Source organism: Panthera pardus, unplaced genomic scaffold (genome assembly GCF_024362965.1).
Source record: "Panthera pardus isolate Hobbes unplaced genomic scaffold, ASM2436296v1 HiC_scaffold_8, whole genome shotgun sequence".
In the NCBI taxonomy this organism is placed as follows: Eukaryota; Metazoa; Chordata; class Mammalia; order Carnivora; family Felidae; genus Panthera; species Panthera pardus.
This window is the reverse complement of record NW_026527013.1, coordinates 107,179,763-107,196,177: the sequence shown is the minus strand read 5'-3', so window position 1 is coordinate 107,196,177 and position 16,415 is coordinate 107,179,763. Positions and strand designations below refer to the sequence as shown.

Below are 16,415 nucleotides of genomic sequence, written 5' to 3'. Positions count from 1 at the left end.
TAAGAACCTTTGTTGGCATTTGTTTTCAGTTTGACTTTTGTTTTTTTCAGCTTTAATATGAACTTCTCTTTTTCAGCAGACTCTGTCCACTTCAGGAGTTTCAGTCCCTGAGGTGCGTAAGCAAAAAAGGTTTTCACATTTGGCCATATAGGTCATTATACATCTTTTCATTGTTATAAAGAACATTTGGGGCTATCTCAGTGACCTACTAATATCAATTTGTTAGTTCATTTTGTCTCATATTCTGATATTTGGAATTGGGGATCTTTATATTTTATTTTTTTTAAAGTTTATTACTATTATTATTTTATTTACTGTGAGAGAGAGACAGAGAGTGAGTGTTGGAGAGGCAGAGAGAGAAGGAGAGACGGAATCTCAAGCAGGCTCTGCACCATCAGCACAGAGCCTGACACGGGGCTAGAACTCAAACACCACGAGATCACGAACCCAGCCAAAATCAAGAGTCAGAAGCTGACTGAGCCACCCAGGCACCCCAAGGAGATTTATATTTTCATGATAGGATTGACTTGAAACTGTTTCAATCTACTTTTGTGACAAACATTAGGAAAGCAAAGTTATATGAAACAAATTATACAGAGAAAAATAAAAGTTATTTTGCAAAGAGTTTTGACCTGTGTATAAGAATAGCATCGTTCCTATTTGTCATGTTAAAATGTAAATACCTTACAGAAAACCCAAACGATGCAAAGTTCTATACCATTAAAATGTAGTTTTAAGTGATAGTAGATTGAGAAACTCTTGCTCACTTTGAAGTGCCCATCATTTTAAAAAAGAATGTATCTGCATTAATCAGTTAGCATATGACATTATCTAGGAATGTCACTGGAATAAAATATAGTCACAGAAAAAATGACTTCTATTTTGAAAATAAATATAGGTATTCCCATACCATTTATTTTCAGTAAAGTGTTAGCTTTGTCTTTGCATTAATAAAGGAAAGCCTCCACATTTTTCTGTGACCCTATTCTATTCAGTTGTTTCTATCTTTTTTTAAATGTTTATTTATTCTGAGAGAGAGGGAGGGAGGGAGGGAGGGAGGGGCAGAGAGACAGGGAGACAGAGAATCCCAAACAGGCTCTGTGCTGTTAGTGCAAAGCATGACGTGAGGCTCGATCCCACAGATCGTGATGTCATGACCTGAAGTGAAGGCAAGACCCAGATGCTCAACTGACTGAGCCATGCAGGAGCCCCTCAGTTATTTTTATCTTTAAAGGATATGATCAGATGGTATTATTTCCCCTAAATTATAATTTGAATTGGCCTCCTTAGGAAAAATATTATTTATAATATATGAATACTACATAAGGATATGAGTTTCTTTAGAGGAAAGCATAATTGTACAAAAATGTAGTAACCTCTCTTCCCTACTCACCCCTGCAAAAAAGTTTTCCAATTAGTGTAGACTGCTTCATGAGACTTTTAAAACTTTGATTTTGTAACCAGACATATACTTTAAAAGATACTGGAAATATGTTTGAAAAAGTAATGTTTCTAATCTAAGAGAAATATTAAATTGTTTTTGTATTCTTTAAGTCAATTGATACCATTATTATCTTGATGGTTATAAAATAGAAATATTGAATTACAGACTTAAGTGACAAACGTTCTCAGAAAGTTTATCACTTAGTTCAGTTATTTAAGTGTAAGAGAACTGATTTTGTATATTCAGGTGTTTGAGTTTATTTTTGCCCGCGAATATAGGCACTGCATTTGAGATTTAAAATTTTCTCCTTAGACTTGATAATTTCCACAGATCTCCCATATTAAACTGCATAATCTATATCATATAAATAGAATAAATAGACCAAACTGCACTTTTCATAATACACTTTTCTCATTTAAAAACAAACAAACAAACAATTTCTTCTTCTGTAAAGTTATTAAAAGTCTTCATACATTGCCTTTTATTTTCTGGCAAGATATATTGGTTTATATTAATTTAGACTTTTCACCATTGTCTGAAATCATCATATGAGTTTTTTTCAACTATGTTGTTCCAAAAATTTTCTTAAGCCCATATGTGGATGTTTACACTGGTGAGTGTATGAACACACACACACACACACACACACACACACGTATCCCTTTGTTCAACTATCAGAAACAATTGCTTGTTAGGTAATTGTTAGGTTAAGATGTATGTGGGGGAACCTATGGAAGGATATAGACATACCTTAAACATTTAATGTGAAATACGTACATGTATATTTGTTGGCTACACTTTTGATGTAGGTTAAAGGGCTTTTCTATGAGGCCATATCTCTTGTTTGGAAATTGTATATAGGCTTTCTTACATATATCACAGTCTTATCACCCATGGTAAGTTTCAGTTATCAATTGTTGTGAAGCAAAAGTAAAGCATTCCCTATTTCATGAAAAGATATTCATTTATTTATGAAAATAATTGTCTTCAATTATTTTCAATTTTTTAAAGTATAACAAAAATTCAAGGATCTGTAAAGCAATTTGAGTGTAAAATAACTCTTAATATTTTTTAAAGTTTATTTGTTTTGAGAGATAGAGCATGAGCAGGGGAGGGGCAGAAAGAGAGAGAGAGGGACAATCCCAAGTAAGTCCCATCCTGTCAGTGCAGAGCCTGACATGGCACTCAATCTCACAACCATGAGATCATGATCTGAGCCGAAATTGAGTCACTCACTTAACTGAATGAGACACTCAGGCACCCCAGTAATTCTCAATTTTTATTAATTTTCAAAGCTTTTACAGTCATTGTGTCTTAATCCAACTGGACCACTCCTTCTACACACACACACACACACACACACACACACACACACATACATCATGTATTATTGTGGTTCCAAAGAATGGAAGTTATTTTCACAGAAACAACTTATTTTACACTCAGGATTCAATGGTTTGAGTAATAATTAAATCACATGGTTATAATAATAAGATAACAAATTCTACTTGGAGCTGGTATAAACAGATTGGGGGCAGCATAGTAATCACTATGTGGAGCATTTAACTCAGCTGGTTGAAAGACATGATGAGTATGAACAAACAAGAGTGCTACCTCCTTGCTTTTAAACTTTGGCTCAACACGTCCATGGTGACAGTTACAGAGAGAGGAAATGGAGAGTGAGTGAGGTACGTATGCACACACATACTTTTATAAAGTCACAACCATATACTGGCAAACAGCCCAAAGCAAAAGATTTTGGCATGGGCCTTCTCATTCCTAAATTTCATTGCTTCCAATCAGTATTTCTTGAACAGAAATTTTGTAAGTGGTTTGCACCCAATATGAAATTACCCCAAGATAAAATAGTCACATTGTGTGTGATGTGTGAAAACCGGGACTTGGGGACCAAGTTGTAAATTGTACCTCCGGGTTTTGTGGGTGAGTAGCACCTCTAGGTCGTTTAAGACTAGCTTTCATTCTAATTGTTTGCCTCTCTTCTGCCCCAAAAGACCCCACCTGGATCACAGCACCACTTATCCCCAGAAATGGGGACTCAGCAGACAAATAAAGTACTACCAAGTAAATGAAGTACTTCTTCACAACACCTATCTTCCACTCCTGCAGTGTAAGCAGCATACATGTGATAAGTTAAATGAGAAAATATAGCAATATACTTTTTTGTATTTTAAAAATTTTGCCATTTGCTAAGTGCCTATTTTATGCTGGTATCTTTATCCACATTTTCTTAATTTATCATCACAAAAATCTTCTCATTTTATAGATGAACTCAGTGGTGGCTTAGAGATAGCAAATAACTTGCCCAAGTTTGCATGGCAAATAAAATACAAATCTGGGATTTGGCCTCCAAGCCCATACTTAGGCCTTTTCCCAAAGTAGTTTTAGTTTTTTAATAAGTCCTTACTTAACTAAATTAAGAAAGAAATGAAAACCTTTATAATATATCAATTATTATATCTATGTTTAAAGCTTTCTAGACTTTTTTTTCTAAATCAAGACTGCTTTGCTACTCAGCCATAATAAATTTTGCTGCAACTTCCAAGGATCCCTAGTAGATTTAGAGCTTTTGTTACTTTCCGAGTGAATTTGTTTCTCTCGGCAGGGAACGGCTCCAGTTTCACAATAAGGTCACAATAATTAAAAGTGCAGTTCTGCAGCTGTCAGCCTTGCTTTCATGGAACCCATAACCCTTCTAAGCACCAATGAATTTGTTGGCATGTCTGCTTCCACGAGACCTTTTATATTGGGGATATCTAAGTGTTACCTTGGGTTCAAATTCTAGAGCTCCTGAGAAATTTCTGTGGCCTAGCTCCAGTGGCAGAAAGGACTAAGTCTCCCCTAAGGCAGGTAACTGAGAAAGCAAGTTCCAGGACTAGCCAGAAGGATGCTGTTGCAACAGTGCACCAGCCCACCCTTTTGTGGCTTTGTACCAATGGAGGTACTTTGCTGCTGCCTGTTTCTCATGCTGAGATTGGACAAAAAGAAGAAAGCCCTGTGCTCGAGGTAATCATCACTTGCTGCTTGTAGTTTGTGAGTGATCGATAACAGCAGGCTCAAGTATTGTGGTAAACATCCCTTTTGTGAAAGTGGTTTTCAGCAATGCACAAATACTCTACCTCTGAGAATCAGCATGATATAGAAAAATTTTTTTTTAAAGCACAGGTTTGAAGGGAGGTCTTTTTATTTCATTTATTTCATCTTTCTGTTTTCTGTGAATGGTCCTTTCGGCTTTTTTTGTTGGTTAATTATGGTGATTATTCTTTTGGAATTCTATTACATTGTATTCCCCAGTTAAGATCTGTTGTACTACTTAGAGAGTCTGAGGATCACAAAACACTGAATTCTATATTCAAAATGTCTGCATAGCGAACACAAATGGCTGACATTTGAAAATCCTGAAATATCAATAACTATATTTTATTTTTTGTAGTCATATTTTCTATATTTTGGGGGATAGAGTAGCTCTTTTCAGTGTTTGAATAATTTCTATTGATTAAAGCAATAATTTTCCAACTCTTTTTATATCTTGGATAATTTATCTGGCAGAACAAAATTTGTCTTGATTATAATAAGGTAATTTATTTTGTTATTTAAAGCCCAAAAACTTAAAAAAAAAAAAAGCAGAAGGTGAAGTGGTGAGCACTGACCTCTATTACCAGAAATCAATATTATCCTGAATAATGATGCAAAATAAGGTTGGTGAGTTCTTCTTGAAACTTTTCAGTAACTTCAATACTGGGAGTAATTCTCTTAAATATCACAATAGAGATCTGCCATTCAGAGTTAACCCCCACAACAGGCTAATGAAATTTCTGTGGACAGCAGATCTTTGAAAGATGAAATTGCTTCCCCTTTCTGTCCCTCATATGAAATGAAAGAAGTAAAGATTTTCGTAGTGGAAATAGGAAAAAGCATCCAACTATCATTCTGTGAGCTAATGCTGCTTAACTAAAGTATAGTGGATATTTCATGGAGATTGCTCTACAATTTGGAAATAAAGATGAAACAAATGAGTACAATAAAATGATAACTCTGGGGAAAAGTAAATGCTTATGAGTTTCTCCTGTTTACAATTTTCGGCCTTGAGTAATTCCACGCATTCTACCCACTAGACGTATTTCCCTTAACCAAAGAAACCATTTGGTTTCTTTGGGGTGTGTGTATGAGTTCGTGTGTGTGTGTGTGTGTGTGTGTGTGTGTGTGTGTGTTTAAACAAATGTTTACTATTTTAGCATTATCTGGATTATATAATAAAATTCACATGCAGGTGGAGGTACTGAGGATTTTTCTATTAACTTGTTGTATACCTCTTTCTTATAATTTTAGATTTCAAAAATAAAATCTTAGTTGAACACTCAATGTAGGATTTACATTTTTTTAATATCTTACAAAGGTTACTATAAAGCATTTGTTTCATCTACTCCAGTTTACTCAGAAAGATGACTCCCTGGAGAGACCTGAAGCTACTTAATTAACTGCTTTTTGCTAGTTGGAGGGTCTTACCAGCAATGGAATTTCCCCAGCTATGTGCATGGCTAAGAATAAAATCAAGTTAATAGATAATTTGGTAGCTCTTTACAGACATACACTTACATGTATTCAATTTCCAGCATTATGTATATAAATAGTTTGGTCACAAATATTCAGTTCCAATATGACTAACCAACTTAAATTTTATTTAATTCTTGTAACCTAAGAATTTTAGGAATTAAATGTAAAATAACAATTGTTGGATTGTATGTCAGAATACAAGGTATTTAAGGTATGATAAGATATTAGATATATAAGATATTAGGTACATAAGTATCTTCTACACTATAGATTTTTATAGAGCATTTTATAGAGCATTGTATGTTTTACATACCTGTATGCAAGCATCCAGAAAGAAATTATTCCCATACCTACCTCAGTATTTTATTTTTGAACTCCTAATATAAGTTATGGATTTTCAAATGTAATCACTGAGACTTGCTTATTTAATATACTTAATGTAACTAAGTGTAATTTTTCATACATATATGCACTTGGAAATAGAACAAACACTTTGCATAATACTAATGAGCACCCTAATGAGACAGCCACACTTTCTTATTCTTAATAACTTTCATTTATTGAGCACATATTCTAATATAAGCACAATGTTAGGAATTTGTGTGTTTTCTATTAAATTTTGCACAACTCTGAGGAATATGTATTGCTAACTCCATTTTGAATAAGAGTTAAGTGCTCCAAGGTTACATGACATTTAAGTAACAGAGATGGGATTCAGCTCAGGCTTTCTGACTCCAAACCTCATCCTATAATCCACTCTTTCTATGCATTATACTCTTAACTCTCTAGGGACAAAATTGTAATTTGTAAGTTTAGAAAGAATGATCTATCTTTAAAAAAAATCAATATTTTTGCCAGAAATTATGCTTATGTGAAAGTACATCGTTTTCCAAAGAATGTGAATTTCAGGAATCCTATTACACCATCCATTTTTAGTCACACAAAAAATATATTCAGTGATTTTACACCATGAAATTGCAAGGTAAATGGACTGTATTGATTAGCATCTATTTTGGTCTCAGAAATTTTCTGATCCATCTGGCCCTAATATAGTTAAAAAGAGCTTTACTTGTAAGTCCAGTTAAAATATGTTCCAAAATTACAGAAATTGAAATGATGCTCTAAGAAGCAAATATAGGGACTAGAAAATATGTGTCACTCAAATATTTAAGCATACATGCCAGACATTGCTTTTTGATCGGAACAACTTTTCACTCCAAGCCTAGACATGGCCCAAGAATCCCTCTTAATACAATACTATTAAAACATTAGAAATCGTTTGACTCTTGATTCATCTATTTCTCCATTCATTTATCCTGACTTTTGTCAGACACTGATTGGGGATCTGATCTTGAACAGTGAAGCAAACCAAGCACTTTTTCTTCTGAAGCTTTGACTAAAAGTGGGGATAGACCAGCATTAAACTAATTAAACAGAACACATTTCAGGTTCTAGTAAATTATATATTATATTTGTATATAATATGCATATATATGTATAATATGTATATATACACATATGTATTATATATGTGTATAATATGTATATTATATATGTATATAATTATACATAATATATATACTTTTATGTGTAAATATATTTTTATTTCTATAAAAGGAGGCTAAAGGGAATAGAGAAGCCAATTTGACATTTGAACAGAAACCTGAAATAAGTGAGGAACATGCCCAAAAGAAAGCTTTGCAGCAGAGAGAAGAATGATGGCCAAAGCTGTGAATTAAGAGCTTACTCGTGATCAAAGCATAATGAGGAGGTGGGGATAGCTGGAATGGAGTGAAATAGGACGAGTGTGGCTGTTGTATAGAGAATTGACTGTAGGGAGACAAAGATGGAAGCAGATTGATCCCTCAGTTGATGATTACAATAATCCAGGTAAAGAAGATGGCAGAGGCTTAAGATATGTAATATTGGAAGTGGTGAGTAATCATCCAGTTTGGGATTTATTTTTAATGAGAGTAGGCAGGAAATTCAAGAAAAAATAGCTTTGGATATTTGAGGACTAATGTGTGTTTTAGACACACATGGACAGATAGAAAGGGCATTTGTATGTAGGAAGTAAAGTTTAAGGGAGAAATCTGAACAGGAACTATAAATTTAGAAGTCTTCCTCATAAAATTGAAATTCAAAGCCTTGGGATTTAATGAAGTTGCCTAGGAAGTGAGTGTAGATAGTGAAGATGAGCCATTCAAGGAAGAGGTTAAGTGTTATGGACCCTAAACCTGGGAGGGAGAATCAAAGAAAGAGACTCTGAGGAAGCAATTAGTGAAGTAGGAAGAGAGCAAAGAGTAAGAGAAAGACGTGTCCAGAAGCCCAAGTGAGGCAAGTGTTCAGGAGGCAGGAAGAGATCAGTCTTCTCAAATGCTGCTAAAAAGTGGAAAAGATGAAGCTGATCAATAGGTGTGGTAATGAGAAGGTCATTGGTGATTTTAAGAAGAGCAGATTTGGTTGATTAACGGTGATAAAATTCATTGGGTTGGGTTGAAGAGAGAGTGGGGGTGGGGGTGGGGGTGGGATAGAAACAGGAAGCAGCCAACTCCAAGAAATGTTTCCACTATGATGAACAAAGGAATTAGCTGGGATGGAATGTGTGTTTTAACTTTCATGCCATCCTTCATATAAATAGCAGCTTAAAAGTCCGTCATGGCTTCATTTGCAGTATTGCCTGCATGTATAAGCCTTGTTTTTAGTGCTCAGTAACAAATTTCTTAAATTGTAAGTCCATATTACTTATTCCTACCATTCCTTATGAAAATAATTAGTCTTACTGGTCCTTGATAACTTCTGGTGAAGAGTCCTGATTGGGCACATAGGGGGAATACCATCTGGCTTTCTTTAAGTGATAATTAATTTCTTTAAGATAATTAAAGAAAATAATATTTCTTCTTGTGCCTGTATCATGTGGACTGTTGCAAGCAACAGATTTCTTAGTAGTCATTAAGATACTCCAAATTAGGAGCATGGGCCCAAGTCTGTAGCCAATAAAGTCTTCTTTGTGTTCCCCTTTTTATTAAAACAATATTCTTATAAAAGATTGTCTCCTTACAGGAAAGACAAGCAACAGTGAAAAAGGAAAAAGGTGGTTCCCAACAGTCAAATAAAGTGACTGACAAAAACAAAATGCAAAGAGCCAACTCCGTGACCGTGGATGGCCAAGGCCTACAGGTAGGACTTTTTCGATCAAATTTTAGTGGCTTTCATATTTGTTCCTTCTATGCTCTTACAGGCACATATGTCCAGCTGTCAACACATTTATTTAATGTGCGATTAGCTCAGCAGAGGACTTCAGAAAGATCTTTGTTAATTTATCAAGATGACGGTTTTATATTTGATTGACAGAGTGACACTCTGATTATATTAATCTCTTACGACGTTATCTGCATTTGAAACTAAATGGTAAGAGATCTTTTGCAATTCCATAGGTTTTGCAAATCATTACTAAATGTACCATTTGTTACAGGCATACATGTTATTTGTTTACAAGTTTACTTTCTCCATATATGTTTATATATTTGGAAGAATCATTTTGGTGGCAAAAAAAATGTTTAGGAAAAAAATAAAATGAATTTCATGTGTGTGGATATTTTTATTGCTAAGAAATAATAACATAAAGGGTGTTTATGATTTATTCATATATTCCTTTAGTTTTAATTCAAAATTAAAACTCCATATATATTTCTAGTTTGAATAAACACAGGTAACTCAAAATCTGTTTTTAGCACCCTAGTATCTCGGACATCAGCAGTAAGATTACTTTCAACCTACATTTTTAGACATCCTAGAGATTGTGTGGATTGTATTTATTTGCCTTTATTTTTCACTCCAACCAACACGTGAAGTTGGCTAAATCTTTGTGACATTGTGCATTCATTTTTTTTTGCTTTTTTACCTATATATTTCTCTCTTCTAATTTTCATTTCCTTTTCTTACAACAATATGCTTCAAGTTTCATGTTCTCCAAAAAAAATTACCAACCACTTACCAAACAAAAGTATATTTTGTCACATTCTTGCCTTCAATATACAGAACTTTGTATCTTCACTTTTCATTAATTATTTTATCTATGATATTATGGATTATGTGTTTTATATTTCCCTATATTGGAAGCACAGTCCAGAGCACATAGTAGTTGCCTCAATGCATGTTTCTTCATTATTTTGAAGATCTCATTAAAAATTTAATAGTAATTGCTTAAATACTGATGACCAGATTGCTGATTTGTTTTTGATCTAATAAAACACATTGTGAACAGAAATTTTTTAAGTGTTATTAAACTCAAATATAAAAAGAAGAAATTCTAAATGATGAAATTGTTACATTGGTTAGAAAGTTTAAAAATTAAAAGAGTAAAATTAAAAGAGTATTAAAAGAGTACTAAAAGAGTAAATCAGGATCTACACTTTTTGGTAGTCATCTTTATATGTTTAGCAATCTCATTGAAAGACTCAAATATGAAGTCTGTCTACTTGGATAGAAAAAAAAACTTAAGTGATCCTATTAAATTTTTGTGAAAAATATCAACATTTACAAATCTAATACACCAGCTGCAAATGTTGATTAATTACATCTTTAGTCATTCTGGGTTCCAGTGATGAAAATATCAGAATGGAGAATTAATTTAAAAATCAAGTACATTTCACACATGGCTAGATACATACTTCTCAACATGAAAGTTAAACGTGCACCATTTGTCAAACAGTATATGGTAGACACTGTGATAATATCTTATGCCTACTAAGTGAATCTTCTCAATAAACATATGAGATAACTATCCTTAATTTTCGCAATAAACATATAATGCATATCATCATTATTATCATGACTTTCAAAATGAGGATACTGATGTTCAAAGGCAAAGTTATTTCCAGGGCCTCCCACTTAGTGGTAAAGCCAAAGTTTGATAAGGACAGTCTGACTCAGAGTTTATGTGTTTAACTCCTAAGATACCTGGCCTCCTTGGTTAACAAAGTTTAACAGGTATATAAATGCTAACTTCTTGACCAACTTGTTCTGACTACCTGCCTTTCTCTGTGGACATATTGCATCTCACAAAACAGATAATAACTTTTCTAAATTTTCTTTAGAGTGTGAATTTATCAGGTAAAGTTGTTAGTCAGGACAGGGTAGACACCAGCCTTATAAAACAGGAGTAAATAAATACCTTAATTATTGTCATAATAATTTTTTGAATTTTAAATGTTGGTATATAAATCATGTGCAATAGTCTTTCACCTCAGCAGTGTGGACTAAAATTAATACACATGGGTATTCACATAATTTGGGGGAAAATAGAAAAAAAATGAAAGAATAAATTATTGGATAGCTAATGCAAAGTAGAAAAATAAACTTTGTTGTAAGAATCAACTTAAAAATAATAACATGGTTATTCTTTATCAGGAAAGATAAAAAGATATGCCAGAAAGTTAATTTTTCTGTGAGTTTTAAAAAATGTGTATCACGAAAAAGCATTGAGTTGCAGGCCAGTTTGCATAGAAGTCCATGACAGAAGAGATCTACCCTGCTTAAAGAAGACTATTAATCATAGTTAAGCACATTCATCTTACTTCTTTCCAGCTAACCAGCATAATGATCAGGATTATTATTTCTAATTAGAGGAAGTAATAGATCATGTATAACCTTAGGATGAGTCTCATTAATTAACCCGGGTCCTAGGGGACTTCAAATAGAGGTGGTTAGGCACTCTGTCTTTGTCATCGCTCATACCATAGGTTTACACTTAATACATATGATCGAATGTAATTGAAACTACAATTTCTAACACGCACGAGATGTAAAAATGCAGTAAGTCTTCGCATGTGAACAAGTGAAACAGAAGCATGGTTTAAACTGTATTCAACTGAAGTTTCCGTGTCCCTAATTATTGTCTGAGAAGAATTTCCAAATTAAAGGGTCACTTGAGAACCAAAAAGTCCAGTTTGTGATACTCTTAACACTAGAAAGAACAGGGAACCTTTATATTTAAACATGTAAAACTGAGCCAGTGCCATCCCCTGCCACAGTGCTTCTCCCTGTCCCTACTGTCTTTCTTATTTGCAGTATCTCATTCTTTTAATTACCAAGACTGTAAACATATATATATATATATATATATATATATATATATACACATACACACACACACACACACACATACACACACATCCATGTGTAGTATAAATGACTTTATAGTGTGTGTATACAATTTCCCGTTATTTGATTGGACTGTGTGTGTGTGTGTGTGTGTGTGTGTGTGCGCGTGCGCGCACATGCGCACGCACCCCTTGACTACTTTAGGAACCTCAAGCCACTTGGCTCTTCCATAATTAGCTCTTCATTGTCATTTTAACTCCCTAAGTCCAGAATTATTACTCTACACTTTAAGTAATGCAACAACCTTTAAACTGAGTTCCTGTTTTCATAGTTGTAATGTGCTAGCTTATCAATAATATGGAAAAAATGGAGTTCCATATGAAGTGTCAGGACTGAGAGTTAGAATTGTCTCTCATATTAAGTAACATGGCCAGATTTGGCCTCATTAAAGTGTGATATTTGAGTAAAGACTTAGGTGAGGTCTTTAGTCTGTGGATATCCATCAGATGGGCAGCCCTAAGGCAAGTGCATGCCTGGCAAGTTCTAGAATCAACAAGAACAACTGCCTGGTTGGAGCAGGGTGAGCAACATGGAAACTGGTGAAGACTACTTTAGAGAAGCAAGAGGAGCTAGACGTACAGAGCCCCCAAGGCCTGTATAAGAATTCTGACTTTCGCTCTGAGAGAGATGGAAAAATAGAACATCATCTTGACTTAACTGTTGAAAGGCTTACTCTCGTTGAGAATGTTAGGGACCAAAGAGTCTCGGTTGGAGATTTTAACTAGCTATTTCGGGTTTGTAGGATAGAGGTATGTCCAGAGTAGAGCAGGAGAGGTGAAGAGATGGATTCTCCATATATTTTGAAGACACAGGCAACAGGATATGCTGATAGATGTGTGTAGGGTTTATTACGAAGTAGAAATTAGGTACATCTTTTAGATGACTGGCCCATTCATCTGAAATGATGGAGTTGCCAGTGACTTACATGGAGAAGGGTCTGTGTCAATAGGTTTTAGACAGAAATTTCTGATACTGTTGGACATCTAAGTGGAGATGTTAAGTCGGCAGGCAAATAAGTGAATCTAGAATTCAGAGCAGAGGATAGATGCACATTTGGAAGTGAAAGTCATATTGATGGTACTTAAAACCATGAATATGAAATGAGATTACCAAGAGGGAGAATAGAGAGAGAAAGGAGTCATTAAACTGGGACCCAAAACCAGTCTGAGTCAAGTCATGCCCTTTAATATTTACTATATGAAATGACCCCATTATGTGAGTAAGATTTCATGGGATTAGCTCTCTTCTCTATAGAGAAGAATCCAGTATAAACTTTCACATCCTGGAATGCCCTTTATCCAATTTATAACCATTCTTCAAGATTTCAGTTATCTTGAGCATTTCCTCCCTTTGTAAATATTGTCTTTGTTATACCATATTTCCTACTGCATTGTATCTTCAAACCTTGTCTGAAAAGCCCAGGGTTCTGTAGAGAGATGCCTCAAGCACAATGGTGGGACAATGGAAGGCTGAGGATAGGGTCAGGGTTCTTCTGAGCTTCAAACAGAGCAACTGGCTTTTCACCTGTCTTATCTATTCTTCCACTTAAGATTACTGCAAATGCTATAGAAATATTTACTTCCAAGAACAAATCAGTTTAGGCTGACAATTTTTTTATGTATGTATATTTTGGTTTTCCCTCCCCTTCCACCAAAATTTGTTAGAAAAGGGTACAATATTTTAGGATGGTAGTAAATCAGTATGTGAAATAACTTGGGGCACGTGGGTGGTTCAGTCACTTAAGCATCTGACTTTGGCTCAGGTCATGATCTCCCAGTTCTTGGGTTCAAGCCCCACATCACACTCTGTGCTGACACCTCAGAACCTGGTTCAGATTCTGTGTCTCCCTCTCTCTCTGTCCCACCCCTCACTCACTCTCTCTCTGTCAAAAATGAATAAACATTAAAAAAATTAAAGAATTAAAATAACTGAATTTTACATCTTTAAAATTTTGTATGAAATAAAAATTGAAAATTCATGACATTAAAAACTATATTAGATATAGTTCAAAGAGAATTAGTAAACTAAAGATTGATATATTAGTGCTATCTAATTCTTGGATTCCATTCAGGTTTTACCAGTTGTCCAGTAATGGCTTTTATAACAAAAGCAGCTAGTACAGAATCGTGTTAACTTCCCGTTTTTGACAGACAGTTGTGTTATGTTCATGTTCTTGTGTAAAGGCAAATCTAAAGTAAACAAGAGTGATAAAATATCATCTTATCAACTTAGTCTCAATTGGTTCAGGAAAAAATGTTATTTGAATAGTCCTTTTAATTTTTCTGTAAATTTGGAATTATTTTAAAGTATAAAAATAAAAATATCACTTCAAAATATACAAAATTAGTGTAAGATATTTCCATAAAACTTTATTCATCAAAATCAGATGTATTGAGTTTCAGAAACAAAGAAAAACTTTGTATTCTTTTAATCTGCTTAAATTATTTTAAGTATATATGATTTACATTTCAATACAAATTAGTTCCTCTAGTCTGAATTCTGAATTTGATAAGTTAGTTCTTACCTGATATTGACCTCCCAGGAAAATAAAATGTGGAATCAAATAGATCGGATTAAGTAATTAAAATATCACATCTAGTAATACCTGTATTTTTTCCCTCGTTTCATACTCTTCAAGTTACAAAAGGATTAACTGATAATGAGTATCCCCATTCTCAATAAGGAGAATAACATAATGTAAAATAAAATAAGATACAGATTCTCTTCAAGAATTTTGATATCAAGTCTCTGTTCTTCACTTAGGGTCTAGAAATATTAACAAGTTTGATGAAGTATGAAGTTTCTATGCCTGGTTCCATCTATATTCAATTCTGTGCCCTTGTGGATCTTTCATACCAGTGACAATTAGGTTCTGCAGCACATAATGGAGAAAGAGCAAAAACAAAAACGAATAAAACATAACAGTAGTTTAGAGAAGTTAACCATCAATTTTTCTTTATTGTAAATAAAGTCTAGAAGGAGGATCTCCAGAAGTATGGCTAATAAGACAGTTCCACATTTTTATCAGGGCTGGTTCTATCTTTCCTGTCCTCCATCTGTGGCATCATCAAGGTCACCTCATTAGCAAAGATGGCTGCTGGTCCTTAGAATATCACATTTCATGCTGGCATCCAGAGGAAGATGACTAGAAGCTGTTACGCTTCCTTTTTAAAGAGTGTATCTTGAGTTTCCACAAAACACTTCTGTATCAGTCGCCTTGGGCTGCTGTAATGAAGTATCATAGATGGGTGGCTTAAATAAGAGACATTTATTTATCACAGTTCTAAAGGCTGAACAGTTCAAGATCAGGGTGACAAGTTATATTTCATTCTGAGGCTTCTTTTCTTGGTTTATTGGTGGCTGCCATCTCCCTTTGTCCTCACGTTACCTCTTTGTGTGTGCAGAGGCAGGGGTAGATCTTCCTTTTTTAAGGGTACTAGTTCCATCATGAAGCTCCCACTCTCATCTAACCTTCCTTGCATCCCAAAGGTTCTCTCCAAATACCACCACACTGTGGGGTAGGGCTTCAACATAAAATTGGGGGAAACACAATTCGATCTATAGCAACTTCCAATTATAGACGAAACATAGACACATTTTTTTCTACTTAGACTATTTATTTGCATGCTTATATGGCAAGACACCAAAAGTTACACCTTCCTAAAACTCTTCAAAAGAAATACGTATTTAAATTCTGCAAACAGCAGCAATAGCTTCCAAGGTACAGGTATGATGGGAAGGGCCAGTCTTTCAAAATTTTGCCCAGGGCTCTTTCGATAAAGATGAAGAGAAGTAGGAGAAGTAAATGACAGTGGCAGTCTTTGACAGTAAGATGCTGCTCCTTCTTCCAGGAGTATTAGTGCACAAAGTAGTTGTTATTTTTAACATGTCAGACCTGAAAATGATCATGCAGGACTACAGTTTTGGTGCTCTCAATATTAGGAATTCTATCTTTGGTCTTCTGGCTCCCAAATTTACTCTGGTGGGTTGGTATTCTTATAGTAACAAAGTGTAGCCAGATTTTAAAGCTTTTTGAATAGGGGCTTGAAAAACATGCTAGATTTGCTTAAAACCTTGACCTTTCCAGTGTAACACCATTAAATGATCCCTTCACACCAGTGTCTTTGTGGTGCTAGTGTTTAATCACATATTATCCCTTAAATGTAGATTGTGTTACGTCAGGAGTTTATCTGACATCATTATCAAAGAAGCCATGTTCTGGGGCGCCTGGGTG

At 34.5% G+C, this 16,415-nt stretch overlaps 1 protein-coding gene across 12 annotated transcripts in view; it reads left to right on the top strand.

The window, feature by feature from the left end:
• The window catches only part of DGKB (diacylglycerol kinase beta), a 776,793-nt gene that overhangs the window by 306,629 nt on the left and 453,749 nt on the right, over window positions 1–16,415 (top strand). For 7 of the 12 annotated variants that reach the window (XM_053897058.1, XM_019443494.2, XM_053897059.1 and 4 more), the window contains 2 exons: window positions 77–112; window positions 9,080–9,196. In XM_053897058.1, the coding sequence (XP_053753033.1) occupies window positions 77–112; window positions 9,080–9,196 (153 nt within the window). The remainder of the gene's footprint in view (window positions 1–76; window positions 113–9,079; window positions 9,197–16,415) is intronic. The other 5 variants (XM_019443495.2, XM_019443493.2, XM_053897061.1 and 2 more) reach the window with 2 other exon arrangements.